Source organism: Salvia splendens, chromosome 12 (assembly GCF_004379255.2).
Source record: "Salvia splendens isolate huo1 chromosome 12, SspV2, whole genome shotgun sequence".
NCBI lineage: Eukaryota > Viridiplantae > Streptophyta > Magnoliopsida > Lamiales > Lamiaceae > Salvia > Salvia splendens.
The window spans coordinates 31,145,907-31,166,675 of NC_056043.1; the positions used below are offsets into that span (position 1 = coordinate 31,145,907).

At 36.6% G+C, this 20,769-nt stretch overlaps 1 protein-coding gene and 1 pseudogene across 1 annotated transcript; one reads left to right on the forward strand and one right to left on the reverse strand.

Annotated features, from left to right (window-relative positions):
* Window positions 1–870: 870 nt before the first annotated feature.
* On the reverse strand, window positions 871–4,796 carry LOC121758883 (annotated as a pseudogene).
* Window positions 4,797–16,145: 11,349 nt separating this feature from the next.
* LOC121758880 (vacuolar-sorting receptor 3-like) lies at window positions 16,146–20,118 on the forward strand. Its single transcript, XM_042154306.1, has 12 exons — window positions 16,146–16,619; window positions 16,980–17,672; window positions 17,747–17,835; window positions 17,929–17,998; window positions 18,073–18,156; window positions 18,237–18,313; window positions 18,387–18,468; window positions 18,598–18,680; window positions 18,761–18,827; window positions 19,301–19,429; window positions 19,513–19,622; window positions 19,708–20,118. The coding sequence occupies exons 1-12, from the start codon at window positions 16,310–16,312 to the stop codon at window positions 19,804–19,806; spliced, it is 1,893 nt and encodes a 630-aa protein (XP_042010240.1). The 5' UTR covers window positions 16,146–16,309; the 3' UTR covers window positions 19,807–20,118.
* The last annotated feature ends 651 nt before the right edge of the window (window positions 20,119–20,769 follow it).

Below are 20,769 nucleotides of genomic sequence, written 5' to 3' on the forward strand. Positions count from 1 at the left end.
AATTAAAAGAAAAAAAAAACTGGAATATTGTATGTTAGTAACAATTTTTAATAACAGATCGAATGTTTCACTTTGGATGTTACATCATGTACTGTTATCAAAACATTGTGTTCCATTTTAAATTTTTTTCCTTCTCAAATTTTTTTTCTTTAATTCTCAGTGTTTAATATGTTTTGGTTTAATTTTTTGGAGAAAATATTAGTGTGTATTCCAGTGCCGATTAGCGTTCTATATGTATTTTTAATTTTTATTTTTAAACTTAATTTTTTATAGATAATAATTCTTTATTAGGACTTTTAAATTTATAACTAGGCTATATAATAATTTCGCTTCAATTTTTTACAATAATATATTTTGTTTTGCTCATTTCTTCTTTATAATATGTCCACTTCTTAATTATAACATAAATAAAAAAAATGGCCAAAATATATATAGAGTTATTATAATTCGAAAAATATACTGAAGTAAATATCGTGGTGGTTCAATTTATTTTAAATAAGTTATGAAACTAACATGATTTTCGCAATTTATATTATGCTGGTGTAGTTAAATGGTATACAAATGTAAATTCAATGTTATGCTAAAGTAAATAACAAAGGAGTATTTAACATAGCAAGTAGTAGTATATTTCTAAGTTGCAACCCTTGGTTATCTCTTAAACTTTTAGCTCAAAGTCTCAAACATCAACTATTTATTTACTTGATGTAAACAGATCTCTCTTTCGAAAAATTAATCGTCTTGTCGTTTATATTATATCGAATGAAGATTTAAATAAGATTATTGCGGCAAATAAAATGAAATTACTTGATTAAGATATGACCTATAACTAGGACAACAAGAGATAGTAAGAAAGCTTTTGATACATGCCTACTGATAATCGACTTAATAATATCTCATCGATCATGGAACGATTTCGACCTAGTTCACTCTTGATTCACTAGGCTATGCTTTACTCCACAGCACGAAAGCACCCAGATCGCATATTTGTCCGGTGTCACTAGTCAAGTAATCCATATCAACATCAGGCAGTCCTAAGTAGAGACGAGCAAATGTGAATGCGGTCAAACATTAAATTCTGGCTTTGAGGATCACGTAAACTGATGCAAGTTAAAGTTCGAATCATGAAGTTTATGAAGGCCAACAGAAACAGTTTCTGAATCTAGTGATGCTTCATCAGGTGTGTATGAATGAAGAGCTCAAACCTGGAAAATCAAATACGGAGATCTTCAATGTCTGTTAAGATATCTGCTTTTTTTATTACAAGCTGGCCGCAAGCTCCACTTATGTCTTGGCCATTTGCTTACGAATTGTTGTACGGATGTTGTAAGTGCCTCTAAGTATTTTTTGAAATTTGATGACTTTCTGACCATCACTGGTACTATAACAGCTTAAAGAACCGATCGGATTAAAAGGTATCAAGTTTACAACCTGCGTGAAATCAGAGAATGGCATTAGAGCAGTGGATGAGACCTCAAAAAATGAGCAGATATTGCAACTTAGCACATTGAAGGTTACCGATTGCAATGTCTCAAGCAGTTTGCCAAGCTGGTGAGCGTGCTGCTCCTCATCATTGACAGCGTCAAGCATTATGTACTCGATCAATATCTTTTGCTGACTACAGAAAATCGAATGAGTTACTCTAATCATCTCTAATAAAAAATGAAAAATGAGGTGGTCATGAGAGGTTGGCAATTGAGAAAAAATGACACCTGGTAGTCTGATATTCTCGTAATGCATTCATTAGTCTTTCCAGAGGGAAAGCCCTAGCAGCAGGCATAATCTGACAGCGGATCTCTTGAACTGGTGCATGCAGTGAGACTGCTAGATTCAAGTTTGGCATGTCTTTCTGCAACTTGTTAATACCATGTATTATGCCAACCTATGCACAATTTTGCAATTAATCAAAATCAAGCAAAGATGGTGCCAAACAAAGTGACCGAGTCAAGTTGTCACTTCCGATGCAATTATGAGAAACTTCGTGGAACTAACCCAGTGCAAAAATAACCAAGAGATCCAGAAATAGGTAGTATATAAAAAAAGATAAGCATGAAAGACATTGATCATGAGAATAAATGTACGCACCGTTGAGAGAGTAATTTTCTTGGGAGACAGCTGGAAAGGAAAAGCTGTCATGGCTCTAATAGCATCCACCACTGCCGAGTAGTTATTTAGAGGTTCTCCCATTCCCTGCTCACAACAAATAATGATATAAAAATGACATCAGTTCAAAATTAAGCCCACACAACAATCACACCTATTACAAATGGAATGATCTTCTTTGACTTTTGATGGATAAACAAGAGCATAACTAAAGCAATATATTGAGCCCATTGTTGCAGTTTGCAAAAAAGGTAAAGTTAGTCTACATGGTACTTCATACAAACATTTTAGCATAATCTACTCAACTCCAGAGAACTCAAAGCGCTGCTTGCTTAACCGAGTAATTGGTTTACTAAGAACAAGTACTTGTGTCTGACTGTTAAAACTTGTGATTTTATGTTTTTTCATTTGTTTCTGATTCATTATAATCAATCGTTGTATACAATTCTGAGCGTACTTCAAAATAACACCAGTTACTTCCTCCACATGGAAGTCAGGAGATATCGAGTTAACAGTTAGTTACCAGTAAAGCACTAAACAATTCAGTGGGATGCTAACATGTGTTATTTTAATAAGTTTATACCATAAAGACAACGTTGCGTATAGCTGATATGCGCGATGCATGAACTAACTGTTCCAGAATTTCCCCCGACGTCAGATTGCTCTTAAATCCCATGCTTCCTGTTGCACAAAAATTGCAACCCATCTTGCACCCGACCTACAATAACAATAACATTATTGCTGTATAGAAATGTTCAGCTGCACACAGAGTAGGCAACTTATAAATTTGTGATCCCATGTTCCACAACAGTTACCTGAGAGGATACGCATAAGGTTGACCTAGGACCACCAAGACGAGGTTTCCCATCATATTTACCCAATCGAGTATCATATCTCATTACCACAGCCTCCACAAATTCTCCATTCTAGCAACAACAGAACAGAACCTGATGTCATTCATGCATCTAAACCAACCAAGAAAATGTAACTAAAAAGTGTCTCGTGAACAAACTCAGATAAGATACAGGCTATGTTCTCCCAGTGTTGTTAATTTGGCGTTCGGGTCGCTCGGGTCGCCTGGGTCGCCCGGGTCGAGACCATCACCGCCCCAACATGGGTGGGTTGATCGAGATGCATGGGTCGCGCTGGGTCGCCCGGGTCGGCGGGGTCGAGCGTTTCGGGTGGGTCGCCCTAACCAGGGGCGGACCCAGTAAGAGGTGGGGGAGGGCTTAAGCAACGTGGGAGCAAAAAGTTGCAGAGGAAAAAGAGAAACAATGGCGGCAGGCAGCGCGAGGAAGAAGACAATTGTAATAAAATTAATATAGTTATTATTATAATAAAGCTTTCTTTATTGGGAGTTGTGGTATCGTACTTTCAAATGCAGTTATTAATGGAAAAATAAATGTGCTGTGTTAATTTTGTCAAAGAAAAGTAAAATGTGATGTGTTAATTTAGATTTTTGTTTAGTGGACATAAAATTTCAAATTGACTACTTAGTTTTAAATAAATGATGGCCGATTAAATTATGGAAAATTTTGTTTAGTTTTTCATAATATTTCATGTATACTAGTACATTATTATTATGTGAAATTAAGAATGAAATATGAAAATATGAAAAATGTGCATTAAAATTGTAATTAAATTTATATAGGATATTGTGATTTATTATATAGAATTAATTTTACTCACTACTTTATGATAACATTTTAATTTATGTATTGAACTAGTTTATGTATAAAATTGTAACTAAATTTATATAGGAGTACTACCTTCGTTTCTGAAAATTTGAAATTTATGAAACCGCGCATGTTTTATTAAACAATTATTAGTGGGTCTCTCGACCCAGTCGACTCGTCGACCCGCGACCCGAATTTTCACCTTATCGACCCGGTGCGACCCTCGACCCTAACAACACTGTGTTCTCCTAAAAACATACTATAACCAAATATATCCGGTTCTTCTTATGATTCAGTTCAATCATTCTAAGCTTTTTCATGCAAAACATAGCACGAAAACACCAAAGATATGTCCCAACAAGGCCTATAACAGCGTATAAAAACGCAATCATAATTCCATAACACAAATTTCATTCACATAGGAGAACACTAAAGTCCAAGTCTCTTTAGACTGATCAAATTCGTAATTAATTAAGTATTCATGTGTAGCACTGGTTCTCACAACTCCATTTATAAGTGAAACCCATGGATTTGACCTCAATTGTCAAATAAAGCATCAGAATGTAGGAAATTACTTTTCAGAACCAGCTAGTTAAAGACAAACAGAGCAAAGACGAAATCTTTCCTCATCCTGTGAATCGAAATATACAATCACAGTAGACCTCCGACAGATTATAAGCAGAAGAGTTCAGAAAAAAGCAAATTAAACAAAACTGATGGCAGTTACCTGCAATTTGATGAGGAGCTTAGTGGTGACGAGGTCGGAAGAATCTATGGCGGCATGGACAGTAGAGGTGGAGGGTTTGAACTTGGAATCGAGAGATGGTAAGCAGCGGAAGGCAGAGAAGGAATATCATCCCATCGGCAATCAGGATTTTTCAAGACGTGTTTCCAGATTTGGGGAATGAAGTTAGGGTTTAACCGGCTACCTCGAAATCGGATTTAATGGCGGAAACGTCGAACACCGATTTCCATTTGAACGCCATCGGCCGGCGCTAGTTCGTTAAATTAGGGCTGCGATCTTTGAAATTTTCAAGTAGTGACAGAAAATTTTTGACATTAAGAATAAAAAAAAAGATGGATCATTCATCTAATTATTTAATTTTGAATTAAAATAATAGTACTATAAATTACTGCATAATGCGGAGTAATTTTTCATTTAATTACAAATAATAGAGAAAAATTTATTCGAAAAATAAAAGAATGTACTTTGAAACATATTTCAAACTTAGAAAGAAGACGAGAAAATAAAATAACAAACTGCACAAGGATTAGTCACTGAAATCCCAAGAATAAAAGTCGATAATAAGAAAAAATACATTAAGAGTGAAAAATCAATTACTCCCTCCGTCTCAGCCTAAGTGAGATGTATTCCTTTTTAGTACGTCCCAATTGAGATCTAAGTGAGGCGTTTCTTTTTTGGCAACAATCGCCTCACTCCGCTCACCTACTTTATCATATCATCTCTTCTAATTTATCATATCTCTTACTTTATTCTTTCTTTTTTTTACTTTATCATCTCTCTTACTTTAATTCCTTCTTTCTCTTTCTTACTTTATCTTCTCTCTTACTTTTTTTCTCTCTTTATTACTTTACTCTCTCTTTTACTTTACTATCAATAATTTAATTCACTAAACAACACTACCTAAATTCTTGTATCAAAATAGAAACGTCTCGCTTAAGCCGGGACGGATGGAGTACTAGAGTTGGCCAAATTCCAAGAAACTACCTCCTTGGAGGTAGTATCCGTCGTTTGTTCCCGCAAAAAAAAAGTTTCCAGAGAGGGGAAAGACGCGTGAGCTTATCGCGTGTTTACTTATAGGCGCATCTTCCTCTCGCGTCTCTAAAAAGAAACACGCATTCTGCTATAGCGTCTCTAAACATACACGCATCAGGCTGATGCGTGTCTCCCTTGGATACAAAAATCAGTCCAGGTTGCTTCTCTGCCTCTCACATAACACGAAAACTGATTCTGCTTCGTCGCCCCATTCATCCGAACCAGCAAAAATCGAACCCTAATCCGACATTTAGCTGCTCCCATTCCAATTTGAAGTGTTGTTAGGTAACTTTCTACCCTTAGTTTCGATTATTATTGGTATATTTTAGTTGGGTATAAGATTTAGGGTTCATGGTTTTAAATTTTTTTGTTGAATTTGGTTGAATTTAGAGTATATGATGTTTTGTCGTACTTATTTTGCAGGTTTGATGGTGTTTGTGAGTTTATATTGGGATGTGAAAATTATTCAGCTCCCAGGTTTGGGTGTTGCTTATGACCCCCCTCGTGCAAAATCATTTATTATATTGAATGAAAAAATATCTTATTATCAGCTAGTTTCAATGATATGTGTGAAAATTGGAATTGATTTGGATGCACATACGATTGATTTATGGAGGCATCCGGTGGTTTTTAGTGGAGTGGTGAATTATATAGCTACACCAGTGGATGATAATTTGTTGGAGTATATGTTTGCTGAAAATTCACGTCAAATTGAACTTTTTATTGAATATACTCCTGTGACTACTGCGTTGCAATTTGAACCACCTATCACTTAGCATGATGTTGGAACGTCTAGGAGAGATGATTATCATAGTTTTGATGTCGGGACATCTAGGAGGGATGATGAATATCATAGCTTTGAATTCAACACATTTGGGAGGGAGGTTGATGAACAACTAGATGTACCAAATGTGACATGTGATGGTTATGATGGTTCAGATGGTTCTGATAATTGTTCCGGTTTAGATGGTTCTGATAAGAACGTAGTGATGACCTCTTTAGTCATGTTGATTCCCGATACCATACAGATGTTTGGATTCACCAGTACGCTGGTATATAAACCCTCCCAATAGCACAAGCACAATCATACGTGTCCGTTGAATGTAGGCCTCGTCTTCCAGACCATCTTCTAACGGTTCAATCGACATCCTATGTATTAGAGTCGATGCCAAGATACCGTTTTCCTTCATCTCCCTTTGAAGGGGATAGAAACCCAACAGTTCATCACATAAACTCTTCCACCCAGATTCACAATACCCATTTCCTGTAAAGGGTACTCCATCTACACGTAGAGCCCATAATACTTGAACGTCCTGTAATGTAATAGTAGCTTCTCCTACGAGAAGATGGAATGTATGTGTCTCTGGCCTCCAACGTTCAACCAAAGCTGTGATCAAAGCATGATCTACATCTAGAGCCTTCCCACAGTAAAAAACCCCATCGAAACCAAATCTGCAGACATAATCAATCACGCGTCTGTGATGATTATCTATTTCCCAAAAATGGCCCTCAAAGCGCCGAATATTGAAAGGAGTTGTTTCCTCGCCTGCCCACGCCTTGCGAGATATATGACTGTGCTGATAATGCAATACAGAAGGATCTTCTGGTCCATATCGCGACATCCTAATATAATCAACAATTAACAACATTCGACACCAAATTCATCACAAATTCATCCCAATTTCAACAACAAATTCATCACAAATTTCAACACCAAATTCATCCCAATTTCAACACCAAATTCATCCCAACATGTCTTTCATCACAATTCAACACCAATTTCAACAACAAATTCATCACCAATTTCAACACCAAATTCAACCCAATTTCAACACCAAATTCATCCCAACATGTTTCTTTCATCAATTCAACACCAAATTCATCACAAATTCATCGCAACACCAAACATTCGAAACCAATTTCAATATTTCAACAAAAATTTGACACCAATTTCAATATTTTAACAAACATTCGCCACCAATTTCAATAATTCAACAAAAATTCGACACCAATTTCAATAATTGACAAATTCAATAATTCAACCAAAAATTTCAAATCATGAACCCTAAATCTATAATAACCAACTAAAATCGAAATTAAGGGTAAAATCTTACCTAACAACACTTAAAAGAGGAATGAGAGCAGCTATATGTCGGATTCACTTCAATTTTCGTCGGCTATATGACGATTTCGCAGCTTATCACCGTGCAGAGAGGGGGATCGCTGGGAGTGAGGAAGAGGGCAGAAACTGGTAGTGAGGAAGAGGGCAGAAGCCTCGTAATTTCATTCATTCAAACACGCATCAGCTTATCGCGTGTATAAATTAAAACACGCATGAGCAAATCGCGTGTTTAATTAAAACACGCATGAGCGTAACGCGTGTTTAATATGGATACACGCGAGAGCGTCATGCGTCTTTCCTATCACTGGAAATGTTTTTTTTTTCGGGTACAAATGGCGGATAACTTCTCCCATGACATACTTTCGTGGAATTTGGCCTACTAGAGTTGGGGTTAAAAGTTTATAATTATAAAATCTTAACCCAAATAAACCTGAGCAAAATAGTCTACAATCCAATAAAGTTGGTCCGAACTTAATCCAATAATATTTTTTGAAATTTTGCAAATTATATACTTAAAATAAAGACATTGGTTTTTAATGGGGTGAATTTAGGTATTTTCCATAAATTTTAAACAAAACTATGAATAAAAAATTCTAAGATCAGTATCAGTTTTTCATGAAGGTAAATTCTTCAAATTCAATTGATGTACCTGGCATATTTTAAAAACAATTATGTTATGGGTGAACTTCAATTTATAATCGATCTCACAATATTTTACTAATAATATAATTTTGATATTTTTTTCAATTGTCTTTTTTTTAACATTTAGATGGGAAAGTTAAAATTCATGATCTTTTGCAAATTTGTATCCCACACACAAAATTTATTGATTTTGGTATAAAAATAAATCATACTATACACATTTTGTCCTCAAATAATTAAGAAAAAAATTGGCTATTTTTAAACATCGCGTAATTAAAAAAATATAATTAGATTCCATAAAGTTTGCTCATAAATATATGCATTACAGATATCCAAAAAAGAGTAACAGCTCGGGAGAATCATAAAATGTGTTTATATGACTGCCATAAATAAATAATTGTTCACTTATCATAGCGAGTACAAAAACATTTAATTAAAAAAGAAAATAAAATAAAAAGACTAATCCAACTATTTTCATTTCATCTTCATCCGATCAAGCCCTGGCTGAGATTTGGCCGTAATGCCTCGATCCATTTCCGGCACTGGGATGAGGAGAAGCCTCCGACGCGCCTCTAACGGCGAAATTCTCCGATGCTTCTGCCGGATTGAAATCGGATCGCGTGCGGCGGTGTGAGGAGCCATCGGCGAGCAGAAGGTGGTAGCTTCTGCCGGTGGAATTCTCTGAGACTGAGAGGCAGCGGTAGGCGTGCTGAGGCCTCTGTTTCTTAATGGCGCGGATGAGGAGCGGGATCAGACCTTCCATTTTTTCCGGTTCCGATTTGATCTGCAGCTGATTTTGTACTTGGGTGAAGAATTATTTTGATGAATTCAATATTTATAGTAAGTGCCCATTTTTCATAATGACGTCTATGTCCTTTACAAAAATGTACACGCCTGCGAAAGTTGACCGTCAAAGAATTTATTACTCCTGTCGTTTTTAAAAAATAGCAACTATTTTCATTTTAGTCCGTTCTTTAAAAATATCAACTTTCAAACTTTCTATTTTAGGAAATCTTTACACCCCTATACATAAATTTATTTACCACTTATACCGCTAATAAAGTGGGCCCCATAATCCACTAACATTAATTCAATTACTTTTTTCCCTCTATTTTACTTTACCAATTTTTTTTCTCTCTCTTTCTTATTTTACCAAATTGTGGATTAAAAATCGTGTTGTTTCAAATGTTTCTATTTTTAAAAAATGGAGGGGGTATGTTTTGTCTGATTAACACTATTAAATACTCCCTCCGTTCCATAGTAGTGGATGTATTTCCTTTTGGCATGGAAATTAAGAAAATTTGTGTTAAATGAGTTAAGTAAAGGAAAAATAAAGTAGAAAATGAAAAAGGTAGAGGGATGAAGAAAGAATAAAGTACTATTGAGAAGAAATGTGTTGACTTTTACTAAAAAGAGAAATGACTCCACTAGTATGGAACGTACCAAAATGATAAAATGACTTAACTACTATGGAACAGAGGGAGTACAATATCATGTATTCCCTCCGTTCCGTGGTAGTTGAATCATTTTATTTTCTGCACTCGTTTTAGAAAAATGGCAACAAATAGTTAAAGTGGACAAATAGTAAAGTAAGAGAGAGAATAATGTAGATAAGACTCTTATCTGCCTTATTGTGTCACTTATTTTACTCTATCTCCACTTTAATTATTTATTATCATTTTTCCAAAACAGAGAGAATTAAAATGACTTAACTACCGCGGAACGGACTGAGTAAGAAAGTTAATACACTCCCTCGCTTCAAAAAATAAAAATATTTGGGACGGCATAGTAATTAATGTCTGATTAATAAAATGAAAAAGATGAGAAGAAGAGTAGATAAAATAATATTAATGGATAGTGGGATATATATTATCATTAGTATTTGAATAGATTATAGTGGTATAAGTTATAAATAAATTGATGTATATAAATAATGAGTTTGAGAGAATTTTTTATAAATTGATGCATGTATGTGAATATTTTATATTTTTATGGGACGCACGAAAAATGAAAGTGTCGAGCAGTATGTCATTTAATTTTCATCAAGAGCAAACATGTGACTTTGGTTTTGTTGTCAATTTTATTGTAAGTAGCAAGTATTACTAATAAAATAGGAAGCTAAATGAATATAATGGGAAAGCATAAATTTTAATTTCCCAATTGTGACTTCAAAATTTCTGATGCGTTGTTAGTTTTGACTGACTGCGATCTATGAAACGCAGGTGTAGCGGCTAAATTTCTCATGTTTCACTTTACATGCTTGCAAATTGCATCTGACTTCATATTAATAGCTATATTTTTCATTACTTGCTATGTATAAACAATAGTCCATAAATAAATATTAATAGCAAGTAGTACTATTTGAGTTTCACAATTCTTCAAAATTACTACTAACTCAGCTACTGATAATGTATAAAATAGGAGTTCAGAAAACGTGTATTTTCCATTTTCATGAAACTGCATGGAAACTTTACAATATCCGAAATTTGTAAATAAATTTAAAAAATAGATGTTTAATTTGAAACCAGTTGGAACGCCCTAATCATAAATTAAGTGGTACCGATTTAGCCCATTGATTTAAATGGTGCCTGTGGATTAAATAAAGTTAGTGTGACATGTGGTGTTAAATTACATTGTTGTAGCAAAATTGAATTCAAACAGCAATAAACTACTCCTTGATTTGTATAACAAGGTTATCCCGTCGCATTCAACATTATAAAATGTTTCCATTCATTAATTGATATTCGATGTGGTGTTATACCTTTCAACAAAATTTATGTTAGATTTTTTTTTTATTGTGACAAGTTTAAGATCGAAATTCTAACTTTTAAATTTTTTAAAAACATATTTATAATTCATTAAAAATGCTTTAAACTTATAGGACTCGAATCTCTCATATAATAATTTTGGTGACCAAAACAAGGATGTGCTGTCACGACCGCATTTTTTAAGGATAGAAAATACGGTTGATCGCGACTAGGGGAGGGTTTAAAGAAGCGGGGAAAGAAATAAGAGGAAAATAAAATCAAGCATTGGTTACGATACATGACTAATCAAGTATTGATACTAGAAGAAAAGATACTCGATCATGAAAACTCGAGTAATTGTTTTGTAAAGAAATTTCAAAATCAGAGTTTTGAACAAAATAGACTTGAGTCTTTTAAGATGCACAACGAAGCAAATGCACGCGGTCCATGTATGAAGACATGAACCTCCGAGAGTCAAAATCTGACTGAATTAATGTCTTGTCTCAATAGCACTTCCTCCACACTTCGCTGCTCAACCTGCACATTTAGAAATATATGCAGGGCTGAGTACAAAAGTACTCAGTGAACACATTGCCAAAATACAAGTATACATTTGAAAAATTGTCATGCCAATCACAGTAACACTCGGGGTTTTATTGAAAATACCCGAGCTTACTAAAATATTCACATTGGACTGCAGCCTTTTCCTGTACTTTGCCATATCTGATCACATTGTGCCGTCGAGATGGTGTTCTCGCACGGTCACCTTCTCTGCCCATCATGTCAGAGGTTTCCATGTGCCGGGAAGGTGGCCACCTTCCTCGGTCACCTTCTCTGCCGTTCACGGTCAGAGGTTCCCAGTAGGGACACCACCCTACCAGGACTCAAAATCGAATCGATTCACATATATCATCATTCATAAGTCACTTGGCCTTAGCCAAACAGATAGGCATCATACACAAAACATTTATGGCAAGACAACATCTTAAAAAAAAAATCACGAACATGTGTTCGTGTTATCACAAAATACGATTTGTATTTTTAGTATAGGAAAGCTCACCTTGATCGCTTAGTTTCCTTAACTTGATTCTTTCGTTCCGACTTTACTTGCGAACGTACCCTTTTTAAAACATCACAATAGGAAAAGTACTAATTTAGTTTTAAACTAACTAATTAAATTAGAAAGAAAATCTCAAGTCCTATTATTATTATTATCATCATCATCATTATTATTATTATTATTATTATTATATTATTATTAAGAAGTTTCTAAAACATACATTATTTATTACTAGCCCGTTTGCTATTTCCGGCTCTGACTAAGTGGATACTCCAAGTGAGGTAATCTCCCAACACAAACCACCCATCATATAGGAAGCTTCGTACAGCCACATGATCGAGTTTAGAACAAGCCAATAGATAGCATGAGAACTTAGAATTTCATAAAGATCCTCACATCAATACCAAGAACAATAGCATAGTAGCCAAAATTAAGGACTCATTCCAGTGAGCTAAATATACCGAGGAAAAATCAAGACTTGAGCAATCATAACCAAAACAATTAGAAAATGGCTTCAATCATCACATAGCTACGGCCACCATGTAGAACAACAAAATTTGGAATGTTAAGGAAGATGGGAGGGGACTTAGCTTTATTGCGAGGAGGCTGCGACGCCGCTGGAGCCATAGCACGAACGGCGGTGACGCGCCTTGAGTCTCTCCCGAACAGCAGCAACAGCAGGAGCCTCGCGAAGCAGCGACGGCCTCTGCTGGACTTTGGCAGCGGGGCTGCGAGAACCGGAGAAGGCGGGAGATGGTGCAGACGGAGTCGGCGAATCTTCGTCGAGCTGAGTGGACGGTGAATCCACCGAGAAAGAGAGAAACGAAGATGGGAGGGGCTCTGCCGCTGATTTCCTAATTAGGAATTTCAATTGAAAGGGAAATGTGATTTGGGGATGCGTTTTTGGAAGTGAGAAAAAGGAAAAATAGAAGTGAGAGAGAAAATTCGACGGAGGAAGTGAGCGCCGGCGATGCTCCGCAGTAGAGTGGTGATTTCGCCGAGAAGGAAAGCTGAGGGAGGGCGAGTGACGGAAAAGCTCCGACCTTTGGCGTAAGTCGTCGGCAACTCTATAACGCCGAGGAGGCGGAGCTGGGGTGCTCCGGCGATGCAGGCGAGGCGCGATTTCGCCGGTGAAGGGAGTGAAAGGAGGCAGCGTGAATTTGAGAAGGGAGAAGCGAGATTTAGGGATTTAATTGGGGAAAGTGGAAGGATGAATTGGGGAAGAAGTTGGGGTTTATACACTTGTTATTTTTGGGCAAGTTGCTATCCAACTGGGGAAGGTTTAACTGCCTAAAAAAAAATCTCCTCGAGGATCTATTTTGGATTTTATTTCTTGATCTTACGGCAAAAAAAAAAAAGTCATGGTTTGAGAATTGAGGGAGCATATGAAGCTTTGATCTCTCTGCACTTGCATTTAATGCCCACTTGGTTTGAAATCCCTCAAAGATCTTGATTGGACATGAGAATGAATCTCCTCCGCGTTGAAGTACCCGACTTTCTTAGAACGTAGGATGTATTAAATTTAAATTTTGTTGGACTTTTATTGGATGTAACGGACATTAAAATTTTGATTTTGGGGTCTTATTTATTTATTTATTTAAATTTATTATATTCATATAGTTGTAATATATTTACGTTTTCTATTCACTTGCCTAACGTCAAAACAAACAACGACGAACAATCTATCGTAACTCGGATTTAAATCGCATAAAAGTCACTTATATAAATAATCAAGCTAATAATATCGTTTCTAATAATATCGGCTTAGCGGGTTGTTACATGTGCTCGCAAGTGTCTCTCTTATTTAGGGGAAAACATTTTATTACCTCCGTGTTTAGAATTTTCTTTTATAGATTATACTTCCTCCGTCCATAAAAAATAGACAAGGTTACCATTAGACTAATTCTAAAAATAGAATGTTTTAAACCAATAATAACCATACACATCATTCTAATGTGGACCTCATAATCCATTAACACTATTTTCCATCACATTTTCCCTCTCTCTTACTTTATCAATTGTGTATTAAAACTGACATTGTTTACGACTTTGCCTATTTTTTTTTATAGAGGGAGTATTAAAATATTTGTTAAAATTTTGTGTTTCAACATACAGGGAATACCGGCCCAACATTTCATCGGCATAAATGTAATAACAAATGGTATCACACATTATTAAAACTCAATGTGGTGTGTGATCGCAAAGGGGCGGAAGCTAGAATATCATGGACCCCTCTTCCATCAAATTTAGTTAATCATGGAAAGGTAATCCATTAACACAAATTATTTCTTTCATAGTTTGTAAACTGAGTGGTTGTTGATGAAGTGTAGGAGGTGATCCGGCAGTGCGACGCCCGCTGCAGATGCTCTTCAAGAGGCTTGCGTTTCAGAGAGATTGCTCAACTCCTTGAGATGAAAAACCCACAATTTATAAGCAATCAAATTTTCGCAATTATCTCATCCATCTCTTTGGTGGGATGTGGTGATCAGCAGATGGCGGGGATGATGTATAAGGTGAAGATGGTGAGTAATTGGCTGAATTCGAGTGTGAAGGGAGATGAGGACGAAGCTTACGAGGACCCGTGATAAGATCTATGCAATCCTGCTTAAGAACGTTGAGAAGACTTTCGATCGTTAGAGGGAAAATGCAAATTTGACATTATAGTTCTGATTTAAATTATGCGACTTTAGGTGCAGGGGATTAAATATCGCGAATAGGAGTCTCGATTCACTTTTATCATAAATGGTAATAGGGTCCCACCTTCAACTAACTCATTCCACTCACATTTCATTTAAAACTAATATATACAAGTGGGACTCCTATTCCACTAACTTTTTTTTCCATCCACTTTTCTTAACATTTCTTAAAATCCATGCGGCCAAAGAATGAGACTCCTAATGACGGACGGATGGAGTATAAGAAAACAAATTCAATGGTTTGAACGACGGGCCCAATTCTTTTGCATCATTATTATATTACCCTATTATTAATGAGTGGTATATTTAAATCTATGGCAAATTTGGTAATTAGTTCATATTTCGATTTTTAGGTAGACATGGACACATGGTACTATTTATTAATACAAGTGTGTAATTAGTTGGTGTATTTGGTTACTTTAAAAAATCAAAATATATTAAATTTATGTTTGATGTAAAAATAGAATATAATGTTAAGTTTTGTTTGAACTAAAATATTTGCAACAATATTTATATAAATTGAAAGTGGGAATGATGAAAGATAATTGGGTAAATTCATTCCACTATAAGTTCAGTCCAATTCTCACAGTTGTTAATTAGTTAATTTTCTAGATTAAAATATACTACTTACATATTTTTAAAATAGAAACCTCTGAAACTGACACAGTTTTAATGCACAATTGATAAAGTAAGAGAGAATAATTTTTTTTAATAAAATAAAAGAGAGAAAAAGAAAAATTGATAAAGTAAAGAGGAATAGAAAAATAATAGAATTAATGTTAATGAATTGTGGAGTTCATTTTATTGCAATGAACGTACAACTAGTAAAAAACACATAAATAATTTCAGAATTAAAATGATTTTTGTTTTCACAATATTGTCAAAAACGTGTACGTTTTTTTAAAGAAAGGATCGATTATAATTTCTCATGTATTATTATTATTATTAAAAGTGAATAAAATATCATTTTAAAACCAATAACTAACTAAACTTATATAGTAATTTCAATTACCATTAAACAAAACTGTTCTAATTTATTATTTTGATATAATTACTTGAATATTCTATCATTGTTTCCCGAATTGAAAACAAAAGCTATTCTTTTTTAAAAAATAAAAGGATCAATAAAACATAATGAGTTAATTTTGTTCTGGTTAATAGATTTGGATAAAACATAATCGCAACTGTATTCGTGTTGTTTTTTGATTAGATATTCAATTCGGAAATAAATGACTCCATGAATCACCAAAAACGTGTCTCTAGCTCCACTATCAAGACAGAAACAGACAACTCCATCAAAATCTCCACTGTTTATTATACTCTATATTAGCTAGGATTTCCATCATTTTCAACTCTCCACACCCTAGAAACCTCACGCACAAACACACACTCACTGCGTGTTTTAGCTTTAGCAAGAAATCTAGACAAAAATCCCCTCAAAAAAGGACGAACCCAACCAAAATCCTGGCATTTTTGCTTGTTGCAGGAAATGGGGCGTTCTGGAAGATCGAAAGCTGCAATCTTGCTACCTTTTCTACTTCTGATTTGGGCGGAATCAGCGATGGGTCGGTTTCTGGTGGAGAAGAACAGCCTGAAAGTACTATCCCCGGAAAGCATTAAGGGAAATTACGATAGTGCCATCGGCAACTTTGGGATTCCACAATATGGTGGAAGCATGGCTGGAACTGTGGTTTATCCAAAGGATAATAGAAAGGGCTGCCAAAAATTTGAGGATTCTGGGATTTCTTTCAAGTCCAAGCCTGGAGCTTTACCCACCTTTGTTCTCGTTGATCGTGGAGGTACTTGTGTATTTTGTTCAATTTTCTTATTTTTTTGGTATTTAATTTATGGCATATTTTGTAATTGAGGGTGAGTTAGTTAATTATCATGCATATCTCTCCTTCAAATTCGCATCCTTTTAAGGGGGGTTTCATGTGAATTTCAGTTTTGTGCTTGACGGTTTAATTTAGGTAAACTAAATTATTTCCTGATAGACCCTTGTGATTGTTGAGATAGTTTCTGTTTCAAGTAATTTCAATTTTCAAGATTCCCTGTCTTGTGATTGCTGAGGCATTCTTGATTTAGGAAGTTTTCGTAGTTAGTTTAGCTTATTGAACAGAGGAGTTGGGGAGTTTATGGTGTTATACTCTTTGTTGCAGATTGCTTCTTTGCTTTGAAAGTTTGGAATGCTCAGAATGCCGGTGCAGCTGCTGTTTTAGTGGCTGACCACCGCGATGAGCCATTGATCACGATGGACTCACCCGAAGAGGATCGTGCAGCTGCAGAGTATATTGCGAATATAACAATACCTTCTGCGCTGATTGATAAGAGTTTCGGTGAGAAGCTAAAGAAAGCACTTGGTAGTGGAGATATAGTGAATGTGAACCTCGACTGGAGGGAATCCGTGCCCCACCCGGATGAACGAGTGGAGTATGAACTGTGGACTAACAGCAATGACGAGTGTGGGGTTAAGTGTGATATGCTGATGGAGTTCTTGAAGGATTTTAAGGGTGCAGCTCTAATGCTCGAGCAAGGTGGCTATACTCAGTTTACTCCGCACTATATCACGTGGTACTGCCCTGAGGCGTTCACTGTGAGCAAGCAATGCAAGTCGCAATGCCTCAACCATGGGAGATACTGTGCTCCGGACCCGGAGCAAGATTTCAGCTCTGGTTATGATGGAAAAGATGTGGTGCTTGAAAACTTGAGACAGCTATGTGTTTTCAGAGTGGCAAATGAGACTCGAAAGCCGTGGATTTGGTGGGACTATGTTACTGACTTCCATATCAGATGCCCCATGAAGGAGAAGAAATACGGCAAAGAGTGTGCCGAAGAGGTTATCAAGTCTTTAGGTAGATTCCACTTTGTTCATAAACATGTTGGTTTACCTCAAAATGAAATTATCTTATGGTTACTTCTATTTCAGGTCTTGATCTGAGTAAAATCGAAAAGTGCATGGGTGACCCTGATGCCGATGCAGACAATCCCGTTCTGAAAGAAGAGCAGGAAGCTCAAGTGAGTATTTGAACGGGAAAATAGTCTTTGTATTATGTTATTGCCTGTTAACAATCATTTCATATGCCTAAAAAGTGGAGTACTAAATTGTAGATTGGTAAAGGATCACGTGGCGATGTAACCATTTTGCCTACCCTTGTCGTGAACAATCGCCAGTATCGAGGTCTGTTAGCAACCTTATGTAGAAATGCATCAAGATAGTCAAATACTTCCTTCTCTTGACGTGTCTGCTTTCAGGGAAGTTGGAGAAAGGTGCTGTCTCGAAAGCTATATGTGCTGGTTTTGAAGAAACCACGGAGCCATCTGTTTGTTTAAATGGCGGTATGCTCTTCACGGAGTAATTACAATGTTGAGTGTCATGATATGACTATGAAATCGAAACTGATACTTTCTAGCTGCAGATGTAGAAACAAATGAGTGCTTGCACAATAACGGTGGCTGCTGGGAAGACAAGGCAGCAAATGTTACAGCTTGCAAGGTGATTTTTTTTCAATAAAAATAAGCATTGTTTTGTCTCAAGTTTTTCCTTTTCTTACATATTTGGTGTTCAGGACACATTTCGAGGAAGAGTGTGTGAATGCCCAGTAGTTAACGGCGTGCAATTTAGGGGAGATGGTTACAGATCTTGTTCTGGTATGTTAAGGATCATTGGTGTTTGTTTATTTGTTTACCAAACAAATAAACACCAAGTAGTTCAGATGGACTAACTTATCTTGCCCTCTTGAGCATTGAAAACTATTCACATTCGTTCTGCATGTGCAGCAAGTGGGCCTGGGCGATGCAGAATAAATAACGGAGGCTGCTGGGGTGAAAAGAGAGACGGGGTCACTTTCTCTGCTTGTGTGGTTAGTTAACCTTAAAACTGTGTCATCATCCGAAGCTTAAAGTTGGATAGGCATGAATTTTTTGAGCACCTTTTTAACAGGATAGTGATGATGGAAAATGCAAATGCCCTCCAGGATTCAAAGGTGACGGTGTTAAACATTGTGAAGGTAAAGAACTTTCTGCACAACACTCTTATGTTTCTTCGAAGCTCAGTTCACCATGCTAGACGGTTCTCTTCCCGATACTGCCCCCCTAATAAAACCATGTGAACCAAATTGGATAATGAATTTACAATATTTGCTAGAAATTGCAATCTTTTTTATTAAATGACAGCTTCCATATTTTTCAATATCAACTTCCCTTGCGAATTTTACAGTCTGTAGAGATACCAATTTGTTTTGCCGAGTAACTTACAAACAAGGTATAGAAAAAGAAAGGCATGAATTGGTGTCATATTTTAGAAGATTCAGCTTTTTAGATTGCTAGAAATCGTCTTTTTCATCTCTTTGTCTGTGCTGTTTTGAGCAATTTTGTTCTTGTTTTCATGTTAGCCTTCATATGTTCAATCCATTGCGTCTAATTTATCATGCAAAGTAAACACTTCCTCACAATTTATAACCTTTTACATTTTAACACACAGATATTAATGAATGTAAGGAAAAGAAAGCTTGTCAATGCAACGAATGCAACTGTATAAACACATGGGGGAGTTACGAGTGCACTTGTAGCAGCGGCCTGCTGTACATGAGGGATCAAGATACCTGCATCAGTTAGTTCGACTCCAAGAATTGTCTTTTACTATCTATCTGTACGAGTTTTCCTCATTTCATTCGTATTTCATTTCTTGTGCAGGTACGAGTGCCTCAGAGGTGAAGTATGGCTGGGGCGCTGTTTGGCTTGTTTTGATCGTATTGGGTTTGGCCGGTGGTGGTGGTTATCTCGTGTACAAACAGAGGCTGAGGGTAATTTTTTCGATCTATACATGCAAACGACTTAGAACTACATAGTTGAAATATATTCGAATCTATAACATGTTTTCCTTTTCAGTCGTATATGGACTCGGAGATCAGGGCTATAATGGCCCAATACATGCCTCTGGACAGCCAGAACGAAGTACCAAGTCACGTAGATATTGATCGTGCTTGACTGTGATTCTGAATGCAACGGTGATGTGGTGGCTCGCTTTGTATCTCCAACAATGGTTTCGAAGGTAGAATTTATACAGTTTTGGAACGATTTGTTGATTGTAGATACGATGAGAATCACCGTGACGTGTTTATGCATGCGAATGCCCGGGTCGGGGGCAGTGTATCTTGGATGTTTGTGGATGCAGGGTGAGTTCGAACATTGTTAGTTGTAGCATTAGTGTGTAGTAATAATGGTATGCGTGCCATATGCCACGGATTAAATGGTGTGTTGGGAGCTCATTTGAATAAATATGCACTTTTGGAGATGAAATGAGCCGGAGGTAGGGTCCAGCGGCTGGAAGAGCACCGCACGTCGCCTGGTGTCCGGGGCGCCCCCGGCGGTAATTCCAGCTCCAATAGCGTATATTTAAGTTGTTGCAGTTAAAAAGCTCGTAGTTGGACTTTGGGTTGGGTCGGCCGGTCCGCCTCACGGTGTGCACCGGTCGTCTCGTCCCTTCTGCTGGCGATGCGCTCCGATATCCGTTCCCCGTCCCGCTGCCTAGCGCACTTGTTGGGTGGCCAAGGACTCGCCACGTTCTCCATCCTTCCCATTTAAAAAGTAATTGACTATGTTAATGAGGATAAAGAAGAGAGATGAGATAAATTTATTTCTTTCTATATTCTCGTTTCGCGAGGGAAAGATGAAAAGGACTTTGAAAAGAGAGTCAAAGAGTGCTTGAAATTATCGGGAGGGAAGCGGATGGGGGCTGGCGGTGTGTCCCGGTCGGATGTGGAAATGATAAGGTTCAATGGACTTCTCGTGACGTCGCGGGCGGCGAACCGTCCACGTCGCCTCGATCTGAACATTTCACCGGGCCATTCAATCGGCAAGTATTTATCTGAAGATATCTAGGGGATTTGAGTGTGATGCTTGTTGTTACGCTCGTGCGATGATAGATTTATAGATATACATGATTACTTC